At 39.3% G+C, this 14,918-nt stretch overlaps 1 protein-coding gene across 1 annotated transcript in view; it reads left to right on the top strand.

Moving 5' to 3' along the window:
* Positions 1–9,979: 9,979 nt before the first annotated feature.
* LOC135464350 (kalirin-like) overlaps positions 9,980–14,918 on the top strand; it is a 249,660-nt gene continuing 244,721 nt past the window's right edge. The window contains 1 exon segment of the mRNA XM_064741776.1: positions 9,980–10,119. Within this exon segment, the coding sequence (XP_064597846.1) occupies positions 10,053–10,119 (67 nt within the window). The 5' untranslated portion in view covers positions 9,980–10,052.

Here is a 14,918-nt window from a genome sequence, read left to right as displayed (position 1 = left end):
AGACGTCACTGGTCTAGAATTACTAAAAAATCGTTTTGTACACAATGCTTGAGCAAAGAAATCGTTATTTTATGAGACGACATTTACACAAAATCTGTATCTTTTCATAAGTTTTTAAAAGTGGCAAGAAAACAAAACACAGAAACTTGCGATACCTACTGTTGGGAGTTTTGCATACCGGTACTGGAAGAGTGGCTTTATAAAAATTATTTTGAATTAGAATTGCCTTCCTGTATAAATCCTAATGAAGTAAAGTATCATTTGCAATCTACATAGTTGTTTGAAATCAAGAATTTCATCCATTTCCCCCTATTTCACTATTCCTCATATAACCCCCTTACGACTTAAAGGAGTGTAGTTGATGCCAACTTTCAAATCTAATAATTAAGAAAATCCAATACCCACCCATGACTTCTTATGATGCATTTTTCTTTTAGTGCCCAATTGTTGGTGTATTATAAATTTTCAAGGATAAAAATTTAAAATCAAAACGCAGTCTGTAGTTTCCGATATCATGTGGTAAAAGAAATTAAAACACAGCACACGAAGACATGCATCTAAACGATACTTACGATATTTGTGCCAATCTGCCTTCTTCAATTTCCATTTAGGGGAGGCCTGCTCCAGAGCTGCAATGCGGTAACAAACCAAAGTTACTGACTATCGGATAATGATCGCTCCCGCAAGGGGAGACATTGTCAACGTTCCAGGTGAATGCAGGACATAGAAGAACTTAAAACACGGCACACGAAGGCATGCATCTAAACCTTTGTGACTTTGTTGTCAGTCATTTACGCTGTAAATATTAATGACATGTTTTTATAAAAATACGCATTAATGTGCAAGCGACTTGCTGTTTTTATTTGAAAGCAGACGTCTTATCCATAAACGCGTGACATTGTGGGACCATACGCATACGTTTTTAAGAAAACATAGGCTGGCATCCTATTTATAACCATGACGTTTCCAGCAATCATTTCCAAGGTTTTCACCAAAATATTGGTGTTTTTATAGAAAAAGTGTGACATGCCTACTAGAGTGGTCAAACAGCCGTATTTATTTTAACATGTACATGCTTGTTAGGTTTTGCTGTGTGGATCCAATTCATCTAAGGGAACACAGTGGTACATTGATGTAGCTTATGTTAAGATCCATGTTTCCCTGTTATGTATACATTAGCCTATAAACTTCAAATATCCAACCAGTTCAGAGACTCTTGGTCCAAGGAATACAGTTAAAGTAAAAAGAAAGCCAAAAATGAAGTAAAGTTCGTCAGAAAATTAACTGATAACTATACGTAAAAATACGGTGCTAATAAAGTGTGGAAAACTGCTTGTGACGTCAAAGTTTCTAAATCAAACGAAGATGTTCTGATCATATTAAGCACACCTTCGAATCCAAACATTTGAATATATTTAGCTTTCGGAACAAAATAATATTAAAAATTATTTTAGATACAATTTTCAGTGGCGGTTCTGATTACTCTTCACTTTTGATCTGCCTTTCTTTTTCAAATAACGGTTCCAAGACAATTGTATGAAATAATCTTCCCAGGATACACCACTTCTGCTGTTCATTCAGTACGTTAAATTGCCATGCGATTTATCAAAGAGACGGATAGTGGTGGTGGTGGTAGTTTGTTTAATGGCGTTTCCATTCTAATGAAAGATGCGCGTCACCATTAGTGCTGGCACCAATTGGTGTTCACATTAATGCATTATAACATAGAGATGAGAACTATACTCTAAATTTTCTCCTAGCACATGGAAGCAGGAATCTTACTGTGGCTTCGAAGACTCTACCAGGCTTCTTGCCCGGCCTTAAAACATTGTCTGGGCAGGGGTCTGTAATGCCAGCACAGAGTTGTTCCGCATAATAGCGATGTAGCTGGAGAGTACAATGTGGGCATCAGAATAACATATGCTCAATTGTTTCCTCAACCTGGCAATGATCACAAACACCCGTATCATGTAAATGAAATCTGTTTAAACATTCAATTCGTTTGAATGTGCCCGGTCCTCATTCTGTTGCATAGGATTTCTGCTCGCCTGGAAGAAAGACTAACAAGGTGAGAAGTAGAAACACTGTTATTAAAATTATAAAAATATCTCTCTTTAGTGGAGGTGTCCCAGTCTTCCTGCCAAACTGAAATAAAATTCCGCTTAAATATATACATTACTTTTGAAACAGACACAGACACATGTTGAGCGTTATGTAAATGAGACAGTGCTTGCTTCACTAGCTTGTCCGCCCATTCATTACATGCAATACTAGAATGGCCTGGGACCCACTCAAAACAGATTTCCACACCTTGGTAGAATAAAAATGAAGTATATTAAAAATGATTGGAGAGCATTTCCTTGACGTAAAATTCTGTAAAGCAAGTATCGCACTTAGAGAATCGGTGAAGATAACGGCTCTTGCTGGCTTAAAATCTGCTAAAAAATGCAACGCACACAGAATCCCAGTCAATTCAGCAGTAAATACCGATACTGCATCCGTAAGTCTAAACGCCTTACTATGGTGAACTTCTGGGACACAAAACGCACAGCCGGTTTTCTCAGTATCCGGGCACTCTGAGGCATCTGCAAAAACCTGTAGATAGTGGCTCCACGTTCTGGCAATATAATCCCTAGAGAAAAGGGAGACAAACTCTGAGTTATCTGACTTTTTCACTTCTCTGTGTAACGCTTGTGAAATATTCGGTAGACGTAACTTCCATGGAGGAAACGCAGGAATAAATTTGTACCAGATTTGAATGCCGGCGATCTGCATTGTGTCGTACATACGTTTTGCTCGTACACTAAAGGGCTCTCTTTTTCTGCTTGTACCTTCAAACAAAATATCATAATAGGATGGTTTGAAAATGTAAGTTGTTGAGTTCCCATGTGAAGCCATCAACTTCACAACAAATTGCAGCGATTGAAGCTGTCTTCGAACAAAAAGAGGCCATTCATTACATAGATGTTTAAGTGCATTTAAAGGAGTTGTTTTAAGCGTACCTGTTGCAATACGGAGCGCTGAACATTGAATATTGTCAAGCTTAGCTTTAACTGAAGCACAGGCTTCACATCCATAATCTAACCGTGAACGAATAAGCGCTTGATACATTAACAATAGACAATGAGTGTCAGCGCCCCAACATTTCCCAGATACAGCTCTCATCAGATTGAGAGCTTTCTGGCATTTTGCTACCATGGAATTTACATGAGCATTCCAAATAAGCCTGGAGTCGATTTTAAAAAACGCTTTTACAATCTTACCCTCACTACCATTCAGATATACCAACATGGAAGGTAGTAACATTTTGTTAGTGAAAATTACCGCTTCTGTCTTAGCTGTTGAAAACTTGAACTCCCATGCTTTACTCCACGCCGAGATAGAATCCAAACCTTCTTGTATGCACTTTCTAGCAAGCAGAAGATTTCTTCTACCATACAATATGCCTTTATCATCTGCAAATAGCGGACGGCTTAAATTAGGATTCAACACATCGGGGAGGTCATTTATGGCGATGTTGAAGAGAGTCGGCGATATTACGCTTCCCTGGGGCATCCCGTTTTCAACAAGAACAGGATGGGAATAGGTTTTGCCAATACGTAGGCTACCTGAATTAGCCGGTCAGACACAAAACTTTTAACCCAACAAAATAAGTTACCACCGATACTAAGGTCTCTCATCTTCATCAACAGGGTGTGTTTCCATAGCATATCATAAGCTCTCTCGAGGTCCAAGAAAACTGCAGAGGCCGACTCTTTATTGGCCAAGGATCTAAAAATGGTTGACTCATGTGTTAAAATATTATCAGTGGAGCTTCTGTTAGCTCGAAATCCGCTTTGGGTGGGCGAATAAATGTTATTTTTAGTCAGAAACCAAACCAACCTGGAATTCACCATAGTCTCTATGACTTTACAAAGACAAGACGTCTGTGCAATTGGTCGGTATGATGATGGAAACGATGCGTTTTTTCCAGGTTTGGCAATTGGAACTCCTGTTGCCCTCTTCCATGCTAAGGGGAGAAACATTTTATTCCACACAGAATTGTACAGAACTAACAAAACGTTTCAACATTTATCTGGCAAGTTCTTAATCATTGAGTAACTTATATTGTCTTCCCCGGGAGAAGAGTCCTTCTTAGCTGAAAGAGCTTGTTTTAACTCAGGGAGTGAAAACTCCTCATTTATTGCCAAATCATCGAATAATACATTTTCAAAAGAATTGGGGTTTTCCATGTTTTCCTTGTGTTCCAGAAATTCCGGATCGTAGTTATCCGAACTTGATACATATGCAAAGTTGTCTGCTAAAGCATTGCATTTGTCTTTGTCTGTAACTGATCATGTCATATCAGTACTCAGTATAGGAATAGCTGAGTGCTTACGATTTCCGCTGATTGTTTTCACCTGAGACCACACGGTCTTAAAAGAAGTGCGATTGGTGAGATTTGAGCAATATTCACGCCAATGGGCTTTCTGTGTTTGCTTAATAACACGCTGTGCAACAGCCTTGCAATGATATCTTCATAGAGACGCCTACGACATGCCCTATTCTTGGTCCGTTTCCTATCCCTTATAGCTGAGCTGCATTCCTCGTTCCACCATGGGACTGGTGTCTTTCTAGACTAGGCTTCGACTGAGGAATAGATTTCTCAGCTGCAAAGTTGATGGCATCAACAACGTTTGTATCAATATCATTGTCAAAAGTAGTTTCAGAAAAGCTCGTCTCACATTCCTTACGATATTTGTACCAATCTGCCTTCTTCAATTTCCATTTAGGGAGGCCTACTCCAGAGCTGCAATGCGGTAACAAACCAAAGTTTATGGCTATCGGATAATGATCGCTCCCGCAAGGGGAGACATTGTCAACGTTCCAAGTGAATGCAGGACACAGATATGCAGTATAGATGGTAAGATCAAGTGCAGATACTTTGCCAGTACAGATATCAAGCCTAGTACCGGAGCCATCATTTAGAAGAACTAGATTATTTTCATCTATAAACTGAGCAACTGTATGACCATTAATATCTGTGTTGTCACTTCCCCATAGTTCGTTGTGAGCGTTAAAATCTCCCCATAATATTACTGAGCCGTCCAATGACTCAAGTACCTTGCTCAGGTCATGTGGTTCAATCTTATTGCAGGGATTGTAAAGATTTACAATGTTCACAAAACGTTTATCACACAATGCAATTTTGTAACACTGACATTCAGTTCACTGCAGATTAGGTAGCACAACTTCTGCAAAAGAGAAAGAATTCCTAATAAACGTTACGAACCCTCCTCCAGCACGATTAACTCTATCAACACGGAATATTCCATAGCCAGGGTATGTGAAGTTTAGATGTGGTTTTAAAAACGTCTCCTGTAAGCAAACAACATCTGGTTTATCTGTAAGCGATGACAAAAAAAAATTAAGTTCTTGACCATGTGAATATAAGGACTGTATATTCTGATGAAGGAGATTGAAACCCATAATTATACAAAGAAGACCGAACAGAAGATGTTGATTTCCTACCTTGTAATCCATTATGTCGGGCTTTTTTCTGTACTTTAACATATTCATTAACTCAGCGGAGTCAATTATATCCGTGCCAAGGTGACGCTGAGCACACCCCGCAAGATATTTGATTATGTCAGAATTGTTAGGTATTTTACAACAATGAAATAAAATCTCGGTGAAGAAAGCAACTATGTTCGTGAGTACATCAGGCCCAAGACTATCGGTTTGTACACGCTCATTGTTTTCTGTACACGCTCAGAGTTTCAACAGAACACATTTGGGCCGTCGGTCTTGGTGGGTGGGATTCATTCATGACAGGTGTATTATGCTGTACTATGGCTGTGTTTGGCCATGGGAAATTCCTCTGCTTGCACGAACTGGGGGTGTTGACCCCTGGTGGGGGAGGGTAGCTCGAACTGACCGCATTGCCATGTACAGTTTTCAGTGCAGCTGCATAAGACACATTTTCATGAGTGTTTTTATGAGCTGCGCTTTGCTCGCCTGTTCATAGGCTGGACAGCCTTGGTATGCAGCACTATGTTCACCCCCACAGTTACATTTTGGGGACTCTAAATTAGGGCAATTAGGAAACTCGTGCCCCCCAACAAATCAAGGACATCTGGCCGACCCTTTACAACGCATTGCTATATGCCCTATTCTCTGGCATTTGTAGCAACGAACCACAGCAGGAATAAACTGTTTGACTGAAAATACCTGATAACCCAATTTTACTTCTTCCGGGAGTGATTTACAGTCAAAATGAAGTATCATTGCGTTGCTAGGAGACTTATTCTTTCCGGTCTTTAGCCTTTCAACTTTACAACATTTCTCGGATTTCAGGACATCTAAAATTTTGTCCGGAGATATATCGTCCCAGTTGCCGTATATAACACCCTTCAGCAAAGACTTGTTTTGCACAGTGCAGGTTACATCTCTACCCATGATACTGTTTAGCCTCAGCCGTTTGCTACATTGTCCTGTAGAAATACATGTCACAATCAAATTCCTCGACGGCATTTTTCTAACCGACTTTACATTACCCACTGGCCTTTGTAATTCTACTCCTAACTTTATAGGACTGAAGGCCGCGTAGGGACATTACCAACAGCCGACATTATAACATCCAGGCTGCTATTTATACAGTCCTGGCTGACAGTTGTCTCTTTTGGCTTTTCACCTCGAGTATCAGTTTCACGAGTATCGTCTTCGGGAGACCGGTTTCGTTTACTTCCGGCAGCAGAAGTTTGAGTTTGAAATATGTCCATGCCTTCCTCTAGCATAATTGGGTTGATCGCTATATATGTGCATCGACAAGTGAAGTTAGTACACTGACAGTTATTGGGATACCCCACCACCGGGGCGCTTCGGGGCAATGGACAAGACAACAGAAGCCCTGGTTAGTTTAGAGTCTCACTGTGCCCTTTACAAGATTCCCTAAACCTAGCCTACTCTAACAATTGATTGATTTTTTAAAAAATTTTACCTCCAAAATCAAACGGCCAATCCCCCCCACACCCCAAAAAAACCCCAAAGAAAAGAAAAAAATCGGGGGAGGGGGGATGAAAGTAAGAAAGACTAAACTAAGCAGTTACACAGTCAGCAACATATTGCATAGTTAAAGTTTTATATACATACGTACATACAATCTGATTCTCAGTGCAAGGGCTCGGTAGCTGCCCGTGTGGCCCGTGACAGAGCTGGGCCAAAACACGTCCGTACTCTACAGCCTCTCAAACCGGTCTCCTTTATCAAAGAGACAACTATAAACTCAATATTATAATTTTAAAAAAAAATGAATTCATTTCAGCTTTACTTGTCTATTTACTTATTTATTAGTGGTTTAAGGTCGTACTTCAGAATATTGCATTTGCACATTTACAGTTTTTAATTTTACGGATGAAGTCATTCAACCGAAGTGCGTGTAGTAAACCACAAACCTTTGGTGAATTACTGACAATCTTTCCCATGATTCCTACAGCTGCATGACAGTGATATTGGTAGAAGATAATTGAATTTCGTGTATGATCACCTCGATGGCTTTGCCTGCAATGTTGCCCGGCAGTCTTGAAAATTCCGTGAGTGTGCAGATCCCGAAAGGGAGCCACGCCTCTCAAGTGGAATAGTCACCGGGTTAATATTTATTTATTTATGTGATTGGTGTTTCACGCCGTACTCAACAATATTTCACTTACACGACGGCGGCCAGCATTATCGTGGAAGGAAATCGGGCAGAGCCAAGGGCAAACCCAAGACCATCTGCAGGTTGCTGACAAAACTTCCGACGTACGACCGGAGAGGAAGCCAGCATGAGCTGGACGAACTCACAGCGACCGCGTTGGTGAGAGGCTCCTGGTTCATTACGCTGCGCTAGCGCGCTAACCAACTGAGACCGAGTTAACGAAGTGGAATTATAATTAATGCATATGAAACATTCACATCGTGCGTGCTTTCATGTATCATCAATACCCAACAGGTTTAACCACGAATCCCCAATATCACCATTGTCTAGTTATGACTTAATTTGTGCAAACGACCGTGAGTAATCCCACTTAGCAGTCATTCATGTTTTCGCTTTGCCTTTCACATTTTCCTTTTGGTGTTATCTCCCTTGGTAATTAGCACGACTCCCCTTTGAAGAGTGGTGTTATATTGCTGAAAAAAATAAATAACTTCCCCTTTATATGAAAATAAACAGGGTTTAATATATAGTTAAGTAGTCATTCAAATTTCCATTTGTGAAACCGCAATAACACGGGATCCTAGGAAGCGAGCCCAACGCTTTGATTTGATAAATTATCTGTAGAAAGGATAATCATAACGTGTTTGTGTCTTATTAGCCGTGTTTGTTTAGATCGCATCGCATGCTGGCCATTGCCTAAGTAGTCTCTGCCTTTGTGAAAATGACATCCCTGGTATCTGTGAAAAAGTCTAGTGTATAACACAAAATAAGAGCTATGAAATAAATAAACACAATAACTAAATACATCAAGCAACAATGTGTCATATTGTTTATCTTCTTTCGTCATATTTTTTGTTCATTAAAGGTTTAAATCTGTAGTTTAAAATTACACAAATTATAGGTACTTAACAGATTGTAAGGTGTAGCTGGGTTTTTTTTTTTGCATATTTGCATATAGGTGCATATTTTGTCACGTTCTGAGACGTATTTGATTTCAGTTGAGAGCATTAATCTGGGAATCGCGTGGTACGGGTTCAAACCGCGCCATGGACAAATAATTTGTTTATTCCCCAACCCACAGTAATTTATAAACGCTGTATTTATTTATTTATTTGATTGGTGTTTACGCCATATTCAAGAATATTTCACTTATACGACGGCGGCCAGCATTATGGTGGGAGGAAACCGGGCAGGGTCCGGGGGGAAACCCACGACCATCCGGAGGTTGCCAGAAGACCTTCTCACTTAAGGCCGGAGAGGAAGCCAGCATGAGCTTGACTTGAACTCTCATTGGTGAGAGGCTTCTAGTTCATTACGCTGCGCTAGCGCGCTAACCGACTGAGCCACGGAGGCCCCTTGTATAAACTCTGTAGGCCTTAATGGCCGTTTGTGCAGATAACATTTGTTGAAGATCATTTGATTAAAACCAAGATATGGAGCTGTATGTCATGCACACGTGGGGAAGTTCCTCAGTAACTTGTCAGAGGTGGGTGGTTTACCCCGGGCACTCTGGTTTGCTCTATGCGCCTACTAAACTGACCGACGTCGTATGTCGGTGAAAATTCTTGAGTATGGCGTTCAGCAGCAATCAAAGAAGTACATTCATAATGAAGTTTTGTGTTTGCCAGGTACATGTTGTAGGTGAGTGGTTTAGTGTAAATTAAAAAAAAATTTCAAGACGACGATAGACATAAAACAAATAACTCATTGTTAAATTTTTGTTTGTTGATCTTTTGTTTTAATTAAAACAGTCACTATTATATTAATTAAGTTTCAATATTATCCTTTTCTTAACAAATACAATGTTGCCGTTTTTGGTCGTTTTTCTTCCCGTGTACAGGTGTGCAGATTCGTGTGTTGATTTTACATTGTAAGTCGCCCTATCTCCACTACATGGTTCTATGTTGGAAAATAAACTTCTTTAATTAGAATGGCCTTTGTTTTACGAATGTAGACCTTATTTCTCTTGTATGTAGAGTGGAAAACATCCGCATTTATAAAACATGACACAAACCAAATAATTTGGATGGCCCTAGTCCTGTAATGTATATGAAATTTATACCCAGGTAACAGCTACTATGGCTACAATTTCGTAGAAAACATTCGTTCATATAATGTCTATGGATAATTCAGTTTCACGCTTTGGCAGTACATTATTATTGGCGGTTGTTTTCTAATGTGAAATGAATCAGCTGGAAAATTGACAAAAGCAGACCGTTTGTTATTGGGTCATTTACGGTAATACGGAAAGTGACGGAAACTACCGAATCCCAAGCATCAGAAATAAAGAACCAAAATGGCCGACTTGAGGCATTATCAGACGAAGTGTAGTGGAATATTTGCGATAAATGGATAAAACTATGGACTACGGGCGAAAATGAGTGCGTGTGAGTCGACGGGGGACGCTGCAAGCGACACGGAAGTGGAATGTTTCTTCCGTCCAGGTTGTAGTATTTTATTAGTGTTTGATTTCGTCGGTGTTGCTCCGACAAACGTGCCAAAATCTCCTCAGCCTTGCTTGGAGTCTGCTTTGAGTTTGAACGGAAATAGAATCGGGCTGTATTTCGGCCAGAAGACGTTTTTCTCATCATTGCAGACTCCTTCTGGCTTGCCAGAATTTATGCTGGGTTCATTTTCGCTCATTTGTCATCCATGATTTTGTATTTAATATCTAAGAACAACGACAAACGACTGTCAGGGAGGTTTTGTGTTATTGACATTTCTGCTGGCTGCCGATGACATCACTGACCACTCAGTGCTGGAAATCATTGTGTTGTTGTTGCACTCCTCGGAGTTGATGAATGTACATGTACTATAAATGTAAAGGTTATGCCTTCCACATGTTGTTTTCGTGACAGGACTATCAGTGGCAAACCGTGTCACCCCAGTGATATATATATATTTATATCCATTATCCGTTTACAACACATATAATTTATTTACTTGCCTGTCGCCCAAGCATTTATCATTGCCTGTCAACACCTAGTTGACACCCAGGAAAACATATCACATTGTCTTCTTTATAACTGACATACAGAAATAGAAACACGTACGTGTTTGCAGCTACAGCTCTTGGCTTGTGCTGTGTTAATTTTTGGCGTCCTGTATGCCATGTTGATTCACTGTGCTCAAGTAATGCACAACATTGCGTTTGTGGAAATACATGTACTTGTAGTATGCGTACACAAGAAGGTCTGGCAACAACATTCGGATGGTCATGGGTTTCCTGTGCCCCTGTTTCCTCCCATACTGGATGTATTGAGTAGTGAAGGTAGATTTCAAATACAAGTAAACCTTTAAGCTCTGCATGCGTAACTACATATGCGTGTACGTACTTGTTACAATGCACGATGGGTCAGATTAACTCTGAATGGGGTGTAATTTTAATTCATTGTGTGAGGTGGCAAAATGATAGGGCCTGTGTTCATGTAACAGATCAGCAATATTAACCTGCAAGCCTGTTTGACCGAAGGCACATCTACATATATACACATGTACATGTACATGCCAAAAACAGAGGTGTTATGCCACTTAGGTGTCTTGTAAAGTTTATCCCGAACTTGCTATACAAGCTTTATCTATCGTCCATGCCTCATTTTCTGTAATTAACACATAATGGTTTACATGTAGTATTAATTGCTTTTGTGATTTTGCTACAAGAATTCATACATAAGCGAATGAGGTTGTGTGTTTTGGGTGCCCTTTATTTATCTGTCTGTAAGCAACTTTACAGAAGAAGCTGCACACTGATTTGGATGAAATTTTATGCACAGCTGCCAATCTATGCAGATCTGGATGCAGATCCAGGAATTTTCTAAATGATTCGTCACCAAAGCGAGATGGAACACAAATGTATATTTTGTCTTTTACCTTGTAATAATATAGTGCCCTGAGTATTATCCCTTTTCTTGGAACTCATCATGTGGTAGAGGGTTGCTGCACTGTAGTGAGGGAACATGTACATTGATTTATTTATTTGATTGTTGTTTTACGTTGTACTCAAAGAATATTTCACTTGTACGACTGCAGCTAGCATTATGGTGATGTGCACATCTGGCACATAGTTGAAGTAACATGGATTCTGAGACGAACCGTATTAATTGTAAACCATATCATAATATGATACAACTGTACCACCTGTTTCAATGACTAACTACATTCATAGGATAGTGGTCATCATGAAAAATATTTGCAGTTATGAAGGAGGCGTAAGAAAACTTAATGGCTACAGACCTGTCAATCAGTGTGGTTTAATGGTTCCACCGATCATGTTTTAAGTTTATACAAAATCTACATCTACACAGTTTAAAATTGAAGCCTGAGATTGGTATTAAAACACAACATGTATCGATAGCCAATCTGTCTTCTAATTCCTTAATTCAAGTGTTCACACAGATGCATGGAGCAACACCTTAATGAGTACACATTTGCAGCTGGGCAAATTAATTTTAATTATGGAGAGGTGATAGAACGTTGTTGTTGGATTGAATAGTACATGGTTGTGTATTGTGGAAGCCTGTTAAACTTGTTCCATGTGAAACTGAACAATTACCTGTACCCATAATTTGAAGGAAATATCATTATCAAACTTTGAAAAATTACTGAGGAGCATGTAAATGAATTTATAGATGTTTGTCATCATGTTGAAAGATTAGCCATGGGTGTACTTGTATAAGATGTTGAGGTGGACATGTAGAACCTACATGAATTAAAATATGTCAGAACAAATGAAATCTGCTAGCTTAGTACAATTTATTTGATTTATTTGATTAATGTTTTACGCCGTACTCAAGAATATTTCACTTATACGACGGTGGCCAGCATTACGGTGAGACGTAACAGGGCAGAGCCCGGGGGGGACCCACGACCATCCGCAGGTTGCTGGCAGACCTTATCACTTACGGCCGGAGAAAAAACCAGCATGAGCTGGACTTGAACTCACAGCGACCCCATTGGTGAGAGGCTCCTGGGTCATTACGCTAGCGCGCTAACCAGCTGAGCCACGGAGGCCTCTCAGCTTAATACAAACTGTCATGTTCTAAATACTCAGAATTTAAATATGTGATTAGCTGGAAAGTCGTTAAAGGTAAAGTCCTGTTCCTGATGAGCTTCCTTCCTGAAGGAAATACAAAGGAACGAGACACAGGCCATCGTAAAAAAAAATTCAGTGTTGGGGGCAACCCAACCTTGTGAGGAAAGATAGGGGATATGTGGATTGATGAGGAAATTTGTTCTAGCTTGTGAAAAAGGTAGTGATTTTAAAGAAATTAACATTGAGAGAAAGACCAAGAAAAGGAATTCCTTTACAAGCCTAGTAAAATCAGTAATCTCCAACAAACATATTTTAAATGAAGCTTGAAGCTCACCTTCTATGTTCTCTTTGAACATTTTTCATTAATGATGAAAAATAAGGGACGACTCACCACTGATGAAAAGAACTGTTAGATTTTAATGTTATTAAAACATCTGGTTTGAGAACTTGTGCAATGTACTCGTAGCTAACTGAATCTGTTTATTGATTTATTTATATTTTATGAAGGATCAAGATAATGTCTCAGTGCGCTGATAGCAGCCAGGGTAATTGGTTGAGGAAATCCAGTAAGGTACATGTAACTTTAAAATTTACCTGTAATCATAGATGTAGTGTCCAAAGCAAACTGTACATGTTACAGGTACAGCAGTAAGCAGTCATTTTTTATTGAGCCTTGTCTTTGGCCACTTTGAAAACTAAACCCTGTTGATCTTCTTTAAGTGTGCACGTTCATTGTTAAGTGATTCACAGCACCTGCACATTATCACAGTCTCACAAAATGTGATATTATTATATTAATAAGGATGATTTTTTCCCCCCTTTTGACAGTAATTAAAAATTGATTTGTTGGACTGATGCTCTTAAAAAAGGCCCTGCTCCAAGACTTTTTTCCTGTGATTTTGATGGAAGTTTTTTGTTTTATATATTTTCCTTTCAATGTAATGGTAATTTGTTCAAAAGTCATAAGCCAGAATAAAAAAGAAAACAATATATTCCCCAATTAACCGACCTTATTTTTTTCTGATGAGGTCAGGTTATGTTGACCAAAGAATTTTTAAAGTATGGCCTCCATATAAATGCTGTTACCTAACCTAGCCTGGGAGGAGAATGGTAATGAGATTATTGCATGGGTGTTTAGGTATAGACAGAAGTGCCAGTAAAATATTTGCTTTGTCTGGGAATTGTCTCTGGAGAGCGATATATTTCCATTTCTGTTTTAAATCGCATAATTCCTGGTGTCAAGCAGAAGTGAAGAATTGCTGATAAATAGAGCAGAGTGTATACATCTGTGGTGGAGGCAACTGTTGATGCATGTTTTTATGCAACAATGCTAGGTTGTCGTTGAGTATAACATACTTACATTTTAATTTGGCATTTTAAAAGGATCTTCTTTCAGAAACTTTTTACATACATGTAGTTGTGCTACAGCTACAGATAATTATATATTCCTGTTAAAAAGCACGTAAATTTTCCATTATCCTGTTGTAATTTTTTAATCCTACATGTGGAACGTATATTTCAGTTGAAGTAATTATGTTATTGATTTAACAGTTGTGGTACAATGTGAAAAGTGTTCCCATTGATTCTGTTACAATTATAGGGGAAAAGGCACGCTGTTAATTCTGTGGTTAATATGTGATTGGGAATCCAAGTGTTAGTAATCACATAGTTATTATTTCTCCTACAATTATGGTACAATTAATCTAGTTGATCAAGCTACAGTTATGGTTGGGGCCTCCGTGTCTGAGGGGGTTAGCACACTAGCTCGACACAATAACCTAGGGGCCTCCCACCAATGCTGTCACTGCAAGCCCAACTGATGCTTGCTTCTTCTTCAGCAGTGGAAAGATCTGTCAGCAACTTGTGGATGGTCATGAGTTTCACTCGGGCCTTGCCCGATTTCCTCCCGCTATAATGCTGGCCGCCGCCATACATGTATAAGTGAAATTTTCCTGAGTACGGCGTAAAATACTAAATTTGTTGTTCAAAATATGTTCAAATATGTATTGTACATGTACGTGTTGATATGTGTAACTGCATCATGTCTGGTGTCTTTAGCAGTGTGTTTAAGTGAGGCAGCACCAGAATGCAATATGTTTGCATTGGAAAAACCAGCCAGCTACATGGAGACTGACATGCTGTAGTTGGTATAGTTATTGAATGGAAATAAGGTTGAAAGTGACCTCGTTATTCAATGGCCAGTAGAAAACG

The sequence above is a fragment of the Liolophura sinensis genome, chromosome 4, assembly GCF_032854445.1.
Source record: "Liolophura sinensis isolate JHLJ2023 chromosome 4, CUHK_Ljap_v2, whole genome shotgun sequence".
NCBI lineage: Eukaryota > Metazoa > Mollusca > Polyplacophora > Chitonida > Chitonidae > Liolophura > Liolophura sinensis.
Note: the sequence above shows the minus strand (reverse complement) of the source record. Positions and strands in the feature narration are given on the sequence as shown.